Here is a 16984-nt window from a genome sequence, read left to right on the forward strand (position 1 = left end):
CTGCTCTGTGATGTTGGTCAGGTCACGTCCCGTCCTTGCTCACTGCTCCTCGGTGCTAAGATGGGGAAGGGGTGATAATGACCAATTCAGGAGGCTTTGGGGATGGATCAAAAGAAATGAAAGCACTTGGCGGGCTACGAAGCACTTTGAGTGATAAAATTATAGTAAATCCGGTTTCGTAGTTGATCTTGGAAATTTCTCAGCCTTTCTTTCCGACATAGCCATGGCGCCGTTGGGGCAAGTCAGTCCTCTTGTGTGTGGTGTTATCTTCTCCTGCAGAAGTCTCTTGAGGTTGAACCCACTGACTGAATTTGGCACTTCTGGCAGTGGTTCCCAGTGCCAGCCGCGGGTCCCCACTACTGGGGACCAGCCTGAGTTGTGCCAAACAGTGATTCAGACAGGTGTTCCCACACTCCATTGCTCCCAGCCCCGGCTGCATTCACATGAGAGCCTGCCGGGCATTCTTTTTTGTTTGCACATCTGGCCTGGAACCACTTTTTGACACTTCCAGTGTGTTGGGTCGAGGGGCACTGGGGCTGGGAGGGCAGTGGTTCACAGATGTTTTTCAGCTACCAAGTCTAACTGCTCACAAGTGTGTGATATTTAGGATGCTTGTAAGTAGGGCATTTTTAAGTGTCAAAAGTGCATTTCAAGGACTCTGCCTCTGTTTGTGCCTTTATGGATTTCAGGGTGTCCGTGGTTCTACAAAGTGGTCAAGTTTGTTGATGGATTGAAACTAGTATTTGAAAACAGTGAATGGTCACATCCCCTCCACCTCCCCGGAATAGATAAACCCATGGCGATTGTCGTTTGTTGTTCTAGTTGAATGACTTCCACAAGACCAGGTTGCCAAGCAAATGATAAGCTAGGGCTACCAGGTGGGGCCTCCGTTTGGAAAAAGCCTGGGCACCAGTCCTGCGCGCACAAGATGGTTCATGTCACCGTGAAACTCCCAGCTCTAAATGAGAGCAGCTCACAGACACTGCCTGGGCAGGGTGTCCTGCTCACGGACACTGTTACTTTTAATGTATTTTAATTCTTATTGATACTCTCTAATTCCTACTGATAATCTTTAATTGTTATAATCAACACACAATTATAACAAATTCAAATGATATAGAAAGCATAAATTTTTAAAAAATAATTTAAAAAGATTCCTTCCTAATAAAGTCACTCACGATTTAATGAATCAGTATTTATTCTTTGTTCTTTTATTTATTGTTTATTTGAGAGAGAATGCACACCTGAGGGGGTGGGCAGAAGGAGAGGAAGAGCAAGAATCCTAAGCAGGCTTCGCACTCAGCACAGAGCCCGATGTGGGGCTCATGACCCCGAGATCACGGCCCCAGCCGAAACCGAGATGGTCACTCAACTGACTGAGCCATCCAGGTGTTCCTGTTCTTCATTCTTGTAAATGCTGTTTCTATTCAAGCAAATTAGGTCTACACAGATTGTTCTTTATACAATGAAATATATTTTATTATGCACGACACTACATAGTTTATTAAATAAGTCTTGGAAAGGCACCTGGGTGGCATAGTTGCTTAAGTGTCTGCCTTTGGCTGAGGTCATGATCCCAGGGTCATGGGATTGAGCCCCCCCCACCCCGCCCTCCCCTCCCCACCCCCACCCCATCAGGCTCCCTGCTTAGTGGAAAGTCCCTTTCTCCCTCTCTCTCTGCCCCTCTCCCAGCTCGTGCATGCAGGTGCACTGTCTCTCTCAAATAAATCAAATAAATAAAATCTTTTTTAAAAAGTCTTAGAAATGTATTTGCATCAGTACCCATAGGTCTTAATCCTTTTGAATGGCTGCAGTTCATTTCCAAGCACTAGTTATGTTGTCTTATCATGACCCAACTACTCAACTAACGGATGTTGTTCGTGCTGTGAACTGATGGAGTGAATGACCTGACTGGTATCTTCGCAATCATGTGCCTCTTTTTTTTGTACTTCATCAGATAATGTGGGTTCTTCAAAGGGAAATGGCTAGATGAAAGGAGAGCCCTTTTCATCTGTTGCTAAATTGACTTCCATAAGGGCACCTGGGTGGCTCAGTCTATTAAGTGTCTGCCTTTGGCTCAGGTCATGATCCCAGGGTTCTGGGATCAAGCCTGGTGTTGGGCTCCCTGCTCGGCGGGGGACCTGCTTCCTCCTCTCACTCTGCTGCTTCCCCTGCTTGTGCTCTCTCACTCTCTCTGTCAAATAAGTAAATAAACTCTTTAAAAAATAATAATAAACAAGTTGCCCTCCATAAAAATTTCACCAATTTATACTCTCACCAGTGGTGCATGAATATGGCAAGGTCTGTTTTTCTGATTTTTGCCAATCTGTGAGGAAGGGAGAAGAGCCTCATATTTTAAAAAAAGATTCATTTATTTAGAGAGAGAGTGAGCAAGCAAACGTGTGGACTGGGTGGGGGTTGAGGGATGGAGAGAGAGAGAATCCCAAGCAGACTCTCTGCTGAGCCGACAAGGGGCTCAATCTCACAACCCTGGGATCCTGACCTGAGCTGAAATCAAGAGTCCAATGACTTGTGCATAAGCCTTGTTAATGGTTTCCTTTAGTATTCAAAAATCTGTAGCATTTATGAAGTCAAATCAATCAACCTTTTCTTTTGAAGTTTCTAGGTTTTCAGTCTTTCTTGCACAGGAAGAATTTTTCAGCAAAACTTAAGTTTTTTACTATATTTTTTCTAATATATTTGCAATTTTTCTTGTTATATTTCTCTGTTAAATTCACCTGGAAATTATTGTTCTTTAAAACATGAGTTAGGCTTGAAGTTAGTTGTCATACTTCTTAATTTGTCTGTCTTTTCCAACCTCTTTAAAAATAGCACTGCTTTCATACTCTGAAAATCCCATATATGCAAAGTGCAGCTAGATGAGCCATCCATCCATTTAGTTTCTTACGCTGATAACACATTATTTTAATTACTCAAGCTTTAACATATGTTTTCCTGTTAGGTAAAGCACGTTCTTCTAAATAGCTGTTTTAGGACTTGTAAGCTGCTTTTTTTCCCCTTCCAGAGGAATTTCAGATTCAGCTGGTCAAATTGCATTAAAAAATCCTCAAACATTTTAAAATTAAATTTTAAATTTTATTAGCAATTCTGCAAACATTTTTAAAAGTTTTTTTAAAGATTTTATTTATTTATTTGACAGACAGAGATCACAAGTAGGCAGAGAGGCAGGCAGAGAGAGAGGAGAGAGGAGGAAGCAGGCTCCCTGCTGAGCAAAGAGCCCGATGTGGGGCTCGATCCCAGGACCCTGGGATCATGACCCGAGCTGAAAGCAGAGCCTTTAACCCACTGAGCCACCCAGGTGCCCCAAACATTTTTAAATAAAATTTTCAAACATACAGAAAAACTGAAATAATTTTTAGTGAACATCCATATACTCACCACCTAGATTTTACTATTAACTTTTTACAATATTTGCTCTACGTGGTAGCATTTTGATTGTGATTGTGATTGTGATTATAATTGTACTGAGTTTAGAGATTAACCTAGAGAGAGGACTGATAGCTACACAGTTCTTAATCTTTGCCTCTAGGAATATGCTGTTCTTCTCCCTTTGTTTAGCTCTTCTTTTTTTGTTCTTACTGAAGTTTTGTAGTTATTAACATATAGATTTTACACATCTTACAAAGGTTTATTCTGCGATCTTTTCCACATATGGTTGCTAATGTGAGTGGGCTCTTCTCCCCACCCCCACCCCCCATTTCCTTCCCTAATTGATTATTTTCAGCATATGGAAAACTTTGTGATAACTGTGTGTGTTACAGATGTGTCTTATCATATTACCCCATCCTTTACTAGTTACAATGATTTTTCAGATTTTCTCGCTAGCTAGTCTCCTCATATGCAAATAAAACCAATTTGTCTTCTCTCTTTCTCTCTCTCTCTCTCTTTTGTTTTACTGCATGTCTCTCACATTTTAAGAAATCATATTTTACTGTTTAGGATCCCATTACAATATTAAGTAATGATAGTGGGAATTCTTAGCTTGTTCCTGACTTGACTATTTCACTATTAGGTATAATGTTTTAGGGGTTTCTGGTAGAAATTCTTTATGTGGGAACATTTCCTTCTTTGTTCCCCTCATTTCCTTTATTTGCTAAATCTTTTCAAGAAGGCAAGTTTACACTGGAATGGCACTTTAGACCAGTTGGACCTGAGGGGCATACACAGAACACTCAACAGCAACAGAATATGCACCTTCTTCTCAAGAGTACCTGGGAGTTCCTCTGGGATAGATCACATAGTAGGATACAAAACAAAGCCTTAGCAAATTGAAGAAGATTTGAGATTTTACAAAGTGTCTTTTCCAAACACAATGATATAAAGCAAGAAAAATAGCAGAAACTGGGAAATCCACAAATAGTTGGAAATGGAACAATATACTCTTGAATGACCAATGGATCAAAGAAGAAATCACAAGGGAAATTAGAAAATATCTTGAAATAAATAAAAAAAAATACCCAAACTTATGGATGCAGCAAAGGCAGTATTAAGAGAGTCATTTACAGTCATAAATGTCTACATTTAAAAAAAAGGAAGATCTCAAATTGACAACCTAACAATATACCTCAAGGAACTAGAAAAAGAAGAACAAAATAAACCCAAAGTTAGCAGGAAGAGAGTAACAAAGATTAAAGCAAAAATAAAATACAGAATAGAAACACAATAGAAAAAATTCAATGAAAGAGTTCTTTTTTTTAAAAGATCAACAGAATTCACACACCCTTAAAAAAAAATCGGCACACTCTTAGCCAGACTAAGAAAAAAAGAGACGAGACCCAATAGAAAAAATCAGAAATAAAGAGAAGAGAGTACCACCGATGCCACAAAAATAAAAAGGCCCATAGGAGACCATTATGAACAATCATATGCCAACACATTCAATAGGCTAGAAGAAATGGATACATTCTAGGAAACATACGACCTACCAAGATTAAATCATGAAGAAATTAAAAATCTGGTCAGACTTATAACTAGTAAGGAGATTGAATCAGTAATCAGAAAACTCCCAACAAAGAGAAGCCCAGTACCAGACAGCTTCAGTGGATATTTCTATCACAGATTTAAAAAATAATTAACACCAAACCTTCTCAAACTCCTCCAAAAATTGAAGAGAAGGGAACACTTCAAACTTATTTTATGAGGTCAGCATTACCCTGATCCTAAAACCAAAAATACTACATGAAAGCTATTGATCATCTTGCTGATGACTATTGATATGAAAGTGCTGAACAAAATATTAGTAAATCAAATTCAATAGCCCATTTAAAGGATTATGATGTACCATAAGCAAGTGGGATTGTTCTTGGAATGCAAGGATGGTTCTGCATATGAAAATCAGTGTAATACACCACATTAACAGATTGAGGGATCATAACCATATGATCATCTCAATTGATGCAGAAAAAGCACTTGATAAGAGTAGACATCCTTTTGGGGTGCCTGGGTGGCTCACTGGGCTAAGTTTCTGCCTTTGACTCAGGTCATGATCCCAGGGTCCTGGGACTGAGTCTTGCTCAGTGGGGAGCCTGCTTCTCCTCCTCTCTCTGCCATTCGCCCTGCTGGTGCTCTCTGGTTCTCTCTCTTTGTCAAATAAATAAATAAAATCTTAAAAAATTAAGATTAAAATTAAAAAATTAATAATTTCATGATAACACTCAACAAATTAGGAAGGTAATTACCTCAACATAATAAAGGCTGTGTATGAAAAGCCCACAGCTAACATGCTTAGTGATGAAAAACTGAAAGCTTTTCCTTTAAGATCAGGAGCTGCCCATCTCACCACTTCCATTTCAACATACTACTGGAAATCTTAGCAGAGCAATTAGTCAAAAAAATAAAAGTCTTCCAAGGAAGAAGTCACATTATCTCTGTTCACAGATGATAGGATCATATATGTAGAAAACCATGTAAAAATTCCACAAAAATAAGTGCCAGAACAAAAGAATTCAACAAAGTTGAAGGACATGAAATCAACATGCAAAAATCAGTTGTCTTTCTGTATACTAACAGTGAAAAATCCAAATAGGAAAACAGTCTCATTTACAACAGCATCAAAAGAATAGAATTAACTTAATTAAGGAGTCAAAAGACTTGTACACTAAAAACTATAAAACAGTGCCTGACAAGATTAAAGACATAATGAAAAGGAACACATCTCATGTTTATGGATTAGAAGAATTAATATTGTTAAAATGCCCATACTACTCAAAGCCATCTATTGATTCAATGCAATTTCTGTTAAAAATCCTAATGGCTTTTTTTTTTTTTTTTTCAGAAATGGGGGGAAAAATCCTAAAATTCATATGGAATTTCAAAGGACCCTAAATAGCCAGAACAATCTTGAGAAAGGAAAGCAAAGCTAGAGGCCTAATGCTTCCTGTTTTCAAAATATATTAGAAAGCTACAGTGAGCAAAATGGTATGGTACTGGCATAAAGATGGCTGTAGACCTATGCAACAGAATAGAGAGCCTAGAAATAAACTCTTGCATATATGGGTGAGTGATTCCCAACAAGTGTGCCAAGGCTACACAGTGGAGAAAGAATAGGCCCTTCAACAAATGGTATAGGAAAAACTGGATCTCATATGCAAAAGAATGAAGTTGGACCATTATGTCACACCACATTAAAAAATTAATTCAAAATAAAGACCTAAATGTACAAGCTGGAACTATAAAACTTCAAGAAGAAAAACAAGGGAAAAGCTTCATGGTATTGGTTTGGTGATGATTTCTTGGATATGACATGAAAAGCACATGCAACAAAAGCAAAAGGCGAATGGGACTACATCAAACTTAAAAACTTATGTACCTCAAAGGAAACAACAGAATGATAAAGTGACCTATGCAATAGGAGGAAAATTTATAAACCATGCATCTGAAGAGGAGTAGTATCTAGGGTATCTAAAGAATTCCTACAACACAATTGAAAAATTGTTTTTGATTGTATTTTGATTGTGACTTTGATTATGTTCACTGATTGAAAAATGAACAAAGAACTTGAATAGATATTTCTTCAAAGAAGCTGTACAAATGGCCAAGTATATGAAAAGATGCTCAGCATCACTGATCCTTAGGGAGGCGCAGATCAAACCGTGTGAGGCATCAACTCATACCCGTTAAAATGGCCACCATCAAAAAACTCCCAGGGGGCACCTGGGTGGCTCAGTGGGTTAAAGCCTCTGCCTTCGGCTCTGGTCATGATCCCAGGTTCCTGGGATCGAGACCCGCATCGGGCTCTCTGCTCAGTGGGGAGCCTGCTTCCTCCTCTCTCCTCTCTCTCTGCCTGCCTCTCTGCCTGCTTGTGATCCCTCTCTGTCAAATAAATAAACAAAAATGTAAAACAAAACAAAAACCTCCCAAACAAACAGAAAATAGCAAATGTTGGTAAAGGTGTGGAGAAATCCATTGCAGTGAGAATGTAAAATGGTGTGACTGCTATGGAAAGTATTATGAAGGCTTCTTAGAAAATCAAAAATAGGATTACTGCATGTCCAGCAAACCTCCTTCAGGGTATGTATTCCAAAGTAACAAATGCATGGGCTTGAAGAGGTATTTGTATAACCATGTTCACAGCAGCGTTATGCACAACAGGCAAAACATGGAAGCGACCTAAATAATCTTCAACAGATGAACGGATAAAGAGAATGTAGTATACATGTACGATGGAATGTTATTCAGCCTTAAAAAGGAAGGAAATCCTGTCAATTAGTATAACATGGATGAACTTGGAGGACATTACGCCAAGTGAAATAAGCCAGTCACACACAGACAGATACTGCGTGCTTCTAAGTTGTTGGACTCACAGAAGCAGAAAGTAGAACGGTGGTTGCCGGGAGTTAGGGAGAGCAAAAAGGGGGCCTGTTGTTGTTCCGTGGGTGAACAGTTTCCGTTTTGCAGATGAAGAGAATTCTTGAGATTGGTTGCACAAGAAAGTACATAAAGTTAACTCTACTGTATTATACACTTAAAAGTAGTTGAGATGGTAAATTTTATATTACATGGTCTCACCACAAGAAAAAATTGAGGGTATAATTTTATTAAATGCTGTTTTAGCTTTCCTCCTTTATTAATGAAGATCTTTTTTTTTTTTTCCCAGAAAATTCCTAATATTGGGGCACCTGGGTGGCTTAGTTGGTTAAGTGTCTGCCTTTTGCTTGGGTCATGACTTCAGGGTCCTGCAATCGAGCCCCACGTCGGGCTCCCTGCTTGGCCCAGAGCCTGCTTCTCCCTTTCCCCGCCCCATCCTGCTTGTGTGTGTGCGCTCTCTTTCTGTCAAAAAAATAAATAAATCTTTTTAAATAGTTTAAAAAAGGGGAGAGAGAAATTTCCTAATATTTAAGACACTCTTGCAATCTCACTATAAACCACAGCTTCATTTGTGACAGATGAGCCATTTCCCTTAATATAGAGAGGACTCCCTACAGTGCTAAGCAAAGTAAATCAGAGAAAGACAAATACCATATGATTTCACTCATATGTGGAATGTAAGGTACAAAACAGAGGGGGAAAAAAGGCAAACCAAAAAACGGACTTTTAACCTATAGAGAACAAAGTGATGGCTACCAGAGGGGAGGGGGTTGGGGGAAAATGATGGGGAGCACGCTTGTGATGAGCTTTGAGTCCCATGTGGAATTGTTGAATCATTGTATTGTAACCTGGAACTAATGTTAAGGGCACTGTATGCTAACCATAGTGGAACTAAAAAAATAGATGGTGGACTTGCAAAATCCCATAGAAAAGTAGACAAAAAAAATAATTTATTACAAAATGTCAGTGATAAGTGAAAAGATTTTCAACCATGCCTATAAAGAAATGCAAGTTAGAACCATAGTGACCAGTTCTTTATGTACCAAATTAGCAAAGACTAGAAATAGTAGCAATACGCAGTGGCAGTGAGGGCACTTGTTCTGCGGTGGTGAGAGTGAAAATCATCATCTGTTTGGAGGGAGACACAGAGAGAGAGAGCGCGAGAGCACGCGAGCTCGCACACAAGCAGGGGGAGCAACAGAGGGAGAGGGAGAAGCAGAAACTCCGGGCTGAGCAGAGAGCCCGATGTGGGGCTCGATCGCAGGACCCTGAGATCATGACCCAAGTGAAAGGCAAATGCTTAACTGACAAGCCTCCCAGGAGCCCCAGGGAAATTTGTATTTTCCTAACAATATTTTACTAGTCAGAAATTCTTGTTTTGTTTTGCTTTTGTTTAAGTGGGCTCCACGGAAGCCCAATGCGGGGCCTGGACTTATGACACTATTAAGTCACAGCTAAGCTTTACCAACTGAACCACCCTGGCACCCCCTGGTCACAAATTCTTGTAAGAAATTCAGAATTTTAGAAATTCTCAAAGGCACAAAAGTATATGCAGGGAAAGTTATTGAGCCATTGCTTGTAATAGTTTAAAAACTAGAGAAATGCAAATGTCTATTAACAGCTAGATTGGTGAAGTAAATTAGGATGCACCCATAAATTAGAACATTGTTTAAAAGAGTGAGATATACTGTAGACTCTAACACTCTTCCCATTGTCGTGGGAGGAAAATCAGCAGAATGAAGGGTAAAAATACAACTCTATTTTTCGTGTGTTAAAAAAGTGGTTATACTTTCTCCTAATGATGAGTTGAGCCCTGCCACTCGATGGGAGAATCAGCAGAACCTATAGGATCTTACTTGGAATTGACATTCTCTATTGAAATTTTGTTCCTGTTTATTTTTAAATTTTCTTTTTGTTTCACTGGAAAGATGATGCTCAGTTTTAAACACTAAAAGTGTACAAGTTGCTTTGTTACAATAAAACTAAATGTGTACACATACACACACACAAAAGTGGTTATAGTAATCTGTGCCTAGAAATTATTTGAAGTAATGGACACTAGCTATCTTTGGAGTGAGTAGGGCAGAATTTCACTTTTCTTCATTGTTTCTGAGAGAGAAAGAAATTTTTTTTTTAAAGATTTTTTATTTATTTGACAGACAGAGATCACAAGTAGGCAGAGAGGCAGGCAGAGAGAGGGGGAAGCAGGCTCCCTGTTGAGCAGAGAGCCTGATGCGGGGCTCGATCCCAGGACCCCGGGACCACGACCTGAGCCAAAAGCAGAGGCTCCAACCCACTGAGCACCCAGGTGCCCGAGAAAGAAATTTCTACAGAAAGAGCATAATTTGAAAGAGGAAGTAAAAAGGATAAATTTCAATGTAAATTTATATTGCTAACATTTTTTTTTAAAGGGAATGCTACCTGCAAGTTTTTGTGTTGGAGTGAGTTGAGATTTACATGTGGTTTATTATATCGCATGACCAACTTCTAAATATGTTTCATGGCTTTTTTTTTTTTTTTTTTTAATTTGACAGACAGAGATTACAAGTAGGCAGAGAGGCAGGCAGAGAGAGAGAGGGGGAAGCAGGCTCCCTGTTGAGCAGAGAGCCCGATGCAGGGCTCGATTCCAGGACCCTGGGATCATGACCTGAGCCGAAGGCAGAGGCTTTAACCCACTGAGCCACCCAGGCGCCCCTGTTTCATGGCTTTTTAAAAAAGAATATGAAGTTGGAGGACTGTGAGTGTCACTATTAAAGTCGCAGGAGACAGCCCAGTCCTCAGTGTAGCCCAGGAAGCCTTAGGGCCCCCCCACAGTCATGCACCATCAATAAACTATTCTGTACCCCCAGAATAGGAAGTTGATTATCGTAGAATATTCAACTCTTCCCGTATCTGTCAAACTAGCCTCCAGTAGGAGTCACATACTCTGCCTTCAGTGTTGTCTACTTGATCTTTCAAAACCACAGCATCATGTCACAGTCTCTCACTGTGGTTAGGTTTCTGTGGCTCTGTCAGCCGCTCTCATGATTCTTGTTCTTACTGATGAGTCGTGGGCTGTTCCGGAGTGCTGCAGCCGGACCTGGTGAGAGTCTGCTGAGCCTCGCGTCTCTAAACATTTCAGTCATCTTGTCCAGCTTACTGTTCTCCTAGTTCTTTCCTCAGAATTAAAAAAAGACAAAAAAAAGTTATCTTTAAGAATTTGACCTATAAACTCATACTTTGTCAAGGCCTGCGTAAGTTAGTGAATTGATCGACTGTCTCTCAGTTCCCAAAGACACATTTTTTTAAAGTTACATGCTTTTGTTCTCATTTTGTTAAAATTACTAGACAGGAATTTTTATGACAGAGTGTGGAAGAGATTATATAAAGAATGATGAGGGATGCCTGGGTGGCTCAGTCAGTTAAGCATCTGCCTTCAGCTGAGGTCATGATCCCAGAGTCCTGGGATCGAGCCCCACATCAGGCTCCATGCTCAGCAGGGAGCCTGCTTCTCCCTCTGCCTGCTGCTCCCCCTGCTTGTGTGCTTGCTCTCTGACAAATAAATAGATAAAATCTTAAAAAAAAAAAATCCTGTTTAAAAAAAAATGATGAACATGTAGTTGTCATCTGGACCTTCTCCGTAAATCTTCGGCAGCATAAAACCTTGCATGTATATCAGCCCCCGTCATTCAGGGCTTGATTTAGGAAACTGTGTTTCCACATGGTCATTAAGATCTCCTTAGTCAGAGCTGCTCCACGAATGTCTTCTGGATGAATGGTTTTCTGAATAATTGGGGCTTTACCCTTTAAGTACCTATTCTATTGGATACCCTTTTAAAAGTGCATGACAGGGGCGCCTGGACGGCTCAGTGGGTTAAAGCCTCTGCCTTTGGCTCAGGTCATGATCCCAGGGTCCTGGGGTCGAGTACCACATTGGGCTCTCTGCTCCGCAGGGAGCCTCCTTCTTCCTCCTCTTTCTCTGCCTACTTGTGATTGCTGTCTGTCAAATAAATAAATAAAATCTTTAAAAAATAAAACTAAACTAAGGTGTATGACAAACTTACCTAAATGGGTAATGTTGTTCAAAAGAGTCCCATGGTAAGCATTCAGGTGGTAAGTAGTTGGGTGTTCCCTGAAGAATTCTTTCAACTCTGTTAAATGTTTGAAAATTTTCCTAATAAATATTGAGGGGGGAAAGATCACTTTGGAAAGTCCTGTGGCCCTCGTTTCAACAGCCTTGCGGTTACTCAGCTCAGCGCGTGGAGCAGCGCGGTTCGCATGTTTCCATCCATGTAGTAGCACGCGATGGCACCTCAGCCCTCCGCCAGATGGACGGACCTGGCTTGGTTCGCGCGTCTGCCTGCCGGCGCACTCGGAGGTGGCTCCTACCTCTTAGCCATTATTATGAAGTCATGCGTATCTGTGCACAGTGTTTGTGTGAATCTATTGTTACTTCTTCTGTGTGTATACGTAGCACTGGACTTTGTCTTACGGTAACTCTTCATTTCACTTCTCGAACTGCCGAACTGATTCACAGAGTGGCTCTGCTAATTTACAGGCATCTCACCGGCCACAGAGGAAGGCTCCCATCTCACCCTGGGCCTCACCTGTGCCTGTTGTTATCTGTCATCGTGATGAAAGCCATCCTGGTGGGTGTGGCCGGGCAGCAGGCCGGGAAAGGCCACAGAGGGGGGCCCGGCTCCTGTGGGCCGCCAGACACCCCCTCCTCCCCCATTTCACACACGGCAGCTGACTTTGGCCTCTGGGCCTGACTTGGGAGAGGCAGAGGCGGCGTCTTGTTCTCATGTGTGGGAAGGCTATGAAAAGAAAAACCCTTGTTGGCCCAAACATTTAAACAAGAATTACACTGGATGTTTTGTTCTCGCTCTGACATGGTCAGAATTAATTTGGAGATCGAAAAAAGGATTATTTTATTGTTATTGTTGTTGCTTGGTTTTTGAATCTGAGTTACTTAATACAAGAATACAGAGGGAAATAACAAAACAAAACACATGTCTTAAGTCTATTAAATGGTACTAGAACCTCCCCAGGTCATACTTCAGGGCCCTACTTTGTTGGTGTGTGGGGGCTCCACGTTCAGGCTGCTGGGGAACTTCTCGAGAAAAGGTCCCTGTGATAGAAGGCAAGCTGCAGGGTTCGTCTGCGTGTCTGGAAGTACACAGCCAGAGCCTAAGAGATCATGAGCGTTTTTTTTTTCTTCCTCCTTAGGTTTAATAGGAAAAACTTGCTTTCTGCAAACAACTGAGAAAACTTTCCTTGGAAACTGTTTCTTTGGTCCATATGGAGCAGCTGGAACGTATTACGCTGTGAGGCCCTTGACGGGACAGGTGCTTACCCCTGGTCAGCCAGTGTGATTGTCGCCATGGCTAGCAAGAGGAAGTCCACCACCCCGTGCATGATCCCTGTGAAGACCGTGGTGCTACAGGACGCCAGCGCGGAGGCCCAGCCCGCCGAGGCTTTACCGGAAGGACCCCAGCAGGAGCTGCCCCCCGAGGTGCCTGCCAGCAGCAGCGAGGCTGCCCCGACATCCAGCAGCACTGATGGCCCCGCCCTGGCCAACGGGCACCGGGGCACGCTGGACGGCTATTCGTTTTCCTGCAAATACTGTGATTTCAGATCCCAGGACATAACTCAGTTTGTGGGACATATGAACTCAGAGCACGCAGACTTTAATAAGGATCCAACTTTTGTATGCACTGAATGCAGTTTTCTGGCAAAAACTCCTGAGGGCCTTTCTCTGCACAATGCCAAGTGTCACTCGGGAGAAGCCAGCTTTGTGTGGAATGTGGCCAAGCCAGACAATCACGTGGTTGTGGAGCAGAGCGTCCCCGAGAGCACCTGTGCTCCTGACGCACCGAGTGAGCCCATCGCTGAAGGGACTGACGGACAGGCCGAAATCATCATTACCAAAACTCCAATCATGAAGATAATGAAAGGCAAAGCTGAAGCCAAAAAAATTCATACGCTCAAGGAGAACATGTCCAGTCAGCCTGTGGGTGACACGGCCTTACCAAACCCACCAGCGGGGGAGACCGAGGCGAAGGAGGGGGACCACCCCTTTGTCAATGGGGCAGTCCCGGTCAATCAGCCGGCCCCCAGCTCGGCCAAAGGGCCACATGCAGCCAACGGGCCCCTGCTGGGAGCGGTGCCGGTTCTGCCGGCCGGCATAGCGCAGTTCCTCCCCCTGCAGCAGCCGCCCCCCGTGCACGCCCAGCACCACGGGCACCAGCCGCTGCCCACGTCCAAGTCCCTCCCCAAGGTGATGATTCCCCTGAGCAGCATTCCCACCTACAATGCGGCCATGGACTCCAACAGCTTTCTGAAGAACTCGTTCCATAAGTTCCCCTACCCGACCAAAGCGGAGCTCTGCTATCTGACCGTGGTCACCAAGTACCCGGAAGAGCAGCTCAAGATCTGGTTCACAGCCCAGAGGCTGAAGCAGGGCATCAGCTGGTCCCCCGAGGAGATTGAGGATGCCCGGAAGAAGATGTTCAACACGGTCATTCAGTCCGTTCCCCAGCCCACGATCACCGTCCTCAACACGCCCCTGGTCGCCAACGCCGGCGGCGTCCAGCACCTCATCCAGGCTGCCCTCCCGGGTCACGTGGTGGGGCAGCCGGAGGGCACAGCGGGCGGCTTGCTGGTCACGCAGCCGCTGATGGCCAACGGGCTACAGGCGCCCAGCTCGTCCCTGCCGCCCGCCGTCACGTCGGTGCCCAAGCAGCCCCCCGCGGCGCCCATCAACACGGTGTGCTCCAACACGGCGTCGGCGGTGAAGGTGGTCAACGCGGCCCAGTCGCTGCTCACGGCGTGCCCCAGCATCACCTCGCAAGCCTTCCTGGACGCCAGCATCTACAAGAACAAGAAGTCTCACGAGCAGCTGTCCGCCCTGAAGGGAAGCTTCTGTCGGAATCAGTTCCCAGGGCAGAGCGAGGTGGAGCACCTGACCAAAGTGACCGGCCTCAGCACCAGGGAGGTGCGCAAGTGGTTCAGCGACCGCAGGTACCACTGCCGGAACCTGAAGGGCTCCAGGGCCGTGCTGCCCGGCGACCCTGGTGCCATCGTCATTGACCCTGGGCCCGAGGCGCCCTTCTCTCCGGCGGTGGCCAAGGCCCCCGAGGGGCCCTGCGTCCCGCCAGCCGCCACCCTGGCAGCACCCCCTTCCGCCAGACGCCAGGCCTGGCACCAGACCCCCGATTTCACCCCAACCAAGTACAAGGAGCGAGCCCCAGAGCAGCTCAGAGCCCTGGAGAGCAGTTTTGCACAAAACCCCCTTCCCCCTGATGAGGAGCTGGACCGCCTGAGGACTGAAACCAAGATGACCCGGAGAGAGATCGACAGCTGGTTCTCGGAGAGGCGGAAGAGAGTGAGCGCCGAGGACCCCAGGAGGGCCGACGAGGGCCCCAGCCCGGATGAGGAGGCGGTGGCGGCTGCTGAGGACGAGGCGGGAGAAGGGGAGCTGGTGGGGGACCTGAGGGTCCCCGGCGAAGACGGCTCCCTGGAAGGGCTTGGCAGCCACTCCCTGGCAGAGCGCAAGGTCAGCCCCATCAAAATCAACCTCAAGAACCTGCGGGTCACGGAGGCCAACGGCAGGAGCGAGCTCCCGGGGCCAGGTGCCTGCGAGCCTGAAGAGGATGGGCCCGGCAAGCCCGCCGAGCAGCCCCCCGGTAAGGCGAGCTGCAAGAAGACGGCCCAGCAGCGGCACCTGCTGCGCCAGCTCTTCGTGCAGACGCGGTGGCCCAGCACCCAGGACTATGACGCCATCACGGCCCAGACCGGCCTGCCGAGGCCTGAGGTGGTGCGCTGGTTCGGGGACAGCAGGTACGCCCTGAAGAACGGCCAGCTCAAGTGGTACGAAGACTATAAGCGCGGCAATTTCCCTCCAGGGCTGCTGGTCATCGCCCCTGGCAACCGGGAGCTGCTGCAGGACTACTACGGGACGCACAAGACGCTGCGGGAGGAGGACCTGCAGAGCCTCTGTGACCAGACCCAGATGAGCTCCCAGCAGGTCAAGCAGTGGTTTGCAGAGAAGATGGGCGAGGACACCCGGGCTGTGGCGGACACGGGCAGCGAGGACCAGGGCGCCCGTGAGCCTGCAGCCATGCACAAAGGGACGGGCGACGCGTATGCGGAGGTGTCGGAAAACAGTGAGTCGTGGGAGCCCGGCGCCCCTGAGACCAGCTCGGAGCCCTTTGACACCCGGAGTCCCCAGGCTGGACTTCAGCTGGGTAAGGAGCCCTCGGGGTCTGGGGCCATCCGCTGGGGGGGAGGGCGGGGCTCCTGGTTTGGGGACAGCAGGTACGCCCTGAAGAACGGCCAGCTCAAGTGGTACGGGGGTGGCTGCTGTCCTAAGCTCCCTGGCAGCGGGACCAAGTGGCCGGCTGCTTCAGGGGGCACCTGGCAGCAGAAGCTATTAGAGCGTGATGGAATATGACCTACAGTGTGATGTGTTTCCTGTGTCGTTAGGGGAAGGAACACAGTGGGCCTGTAAGTGTGCAAGCTTTTCTAGACATTTCCTAGCAGTGGTAGAGTAGGTTAAAGCATCCTCAGAGTCAGGCGGAACCACAGCCCCCCGCGTGTAAGGAGAGAGGAACAGGACTGTTGAAATTCGACTCAGGACAGCGAGCAGAAGGAAAGGGGCTCAGATTGCCCTCAGATGTGGGAAGTGCTTTAATGGAGATGGTGAAAGCCCCGTAATCTGCATTTGTTGCTCTTTCTGATTTGGAGAAATGGAAAATCATCTTCCCTCTTAGACAGCTGTGGAATCAAAAGCTTGAGTTTTGTTCCTCCGTTTCTCTGGATCGTATCCCTGGTATTAGCTTGAAAGAAAACTTTAGAAGTTACCAAAGAGAGTTTTGAAGCCCCAGAGAAGTCACTTTGGCAGTATCAGGTCCTGAACCCCGGGCTCCCACCTCCCCTTCCCCTCCCCATCATTGGGGGTTTGTCTCCGTAGAAGCCTCATCACAGGATGGCCAGCAGCCGTGGAAACGGAGCAAGTGTCTGGATTCTCAGATTCTCCGATCTGGGGTCCTTCAGAAGTTGGTTCCGGGTCCAATATTTCCAGACTTGGCCTTGTTTTCCTCAGGCCCCCATGAGTCAGCGAGGCCCTCACAGGCAGCGGTGGGCTCCAGGAAACAGGACTGGCTTCGCGGGGCTG

At 45.5% G+C, this 16984-nt stretch overlaps 1 protein-coding gene across 3 annotated transcripts in view; it reads left to right on the top strand.

Moving 5' to 3' along the window:
* ZHX3 (zinc fingers and homeoboxes 3) overlaps positions 1-16984 on the top strand; it is a 103268-nt gene that overhangs the window by 82809 nt on the left and 3475 nt on the right. For all 3 annotated transcript variants that reach the window (XR_009344558.1, XM_059133148.1, XM_059133149.1), the window contains exon 3: positions 13036-16055. Coding sequence is in view for 2 of the 3 variants with exons in the window: in XM_059133148.1 (XP_058989131.1) it covers positions 13190-16055 (2866 nt within the window). In the remaining variant the exon portion in view is untranslated. The remainder of the gene's footprint in view (positions 1-13035; positions 16056-16984) is intronic.

The sequence above is a fragment of the Mustela lutreola genome, chromosome 9, assembly GCF_030435805.1.
Source record: "Mustela lutreola isolate mMusLut2 chromosome 9, mMusLut2.pri, whole genome shotgun sequence".
NCBI lineage: Eukaryota > Metazoa > Chordata > Mammalia > Carnivora > Mustelidae > Mustela > Mustela lutreola.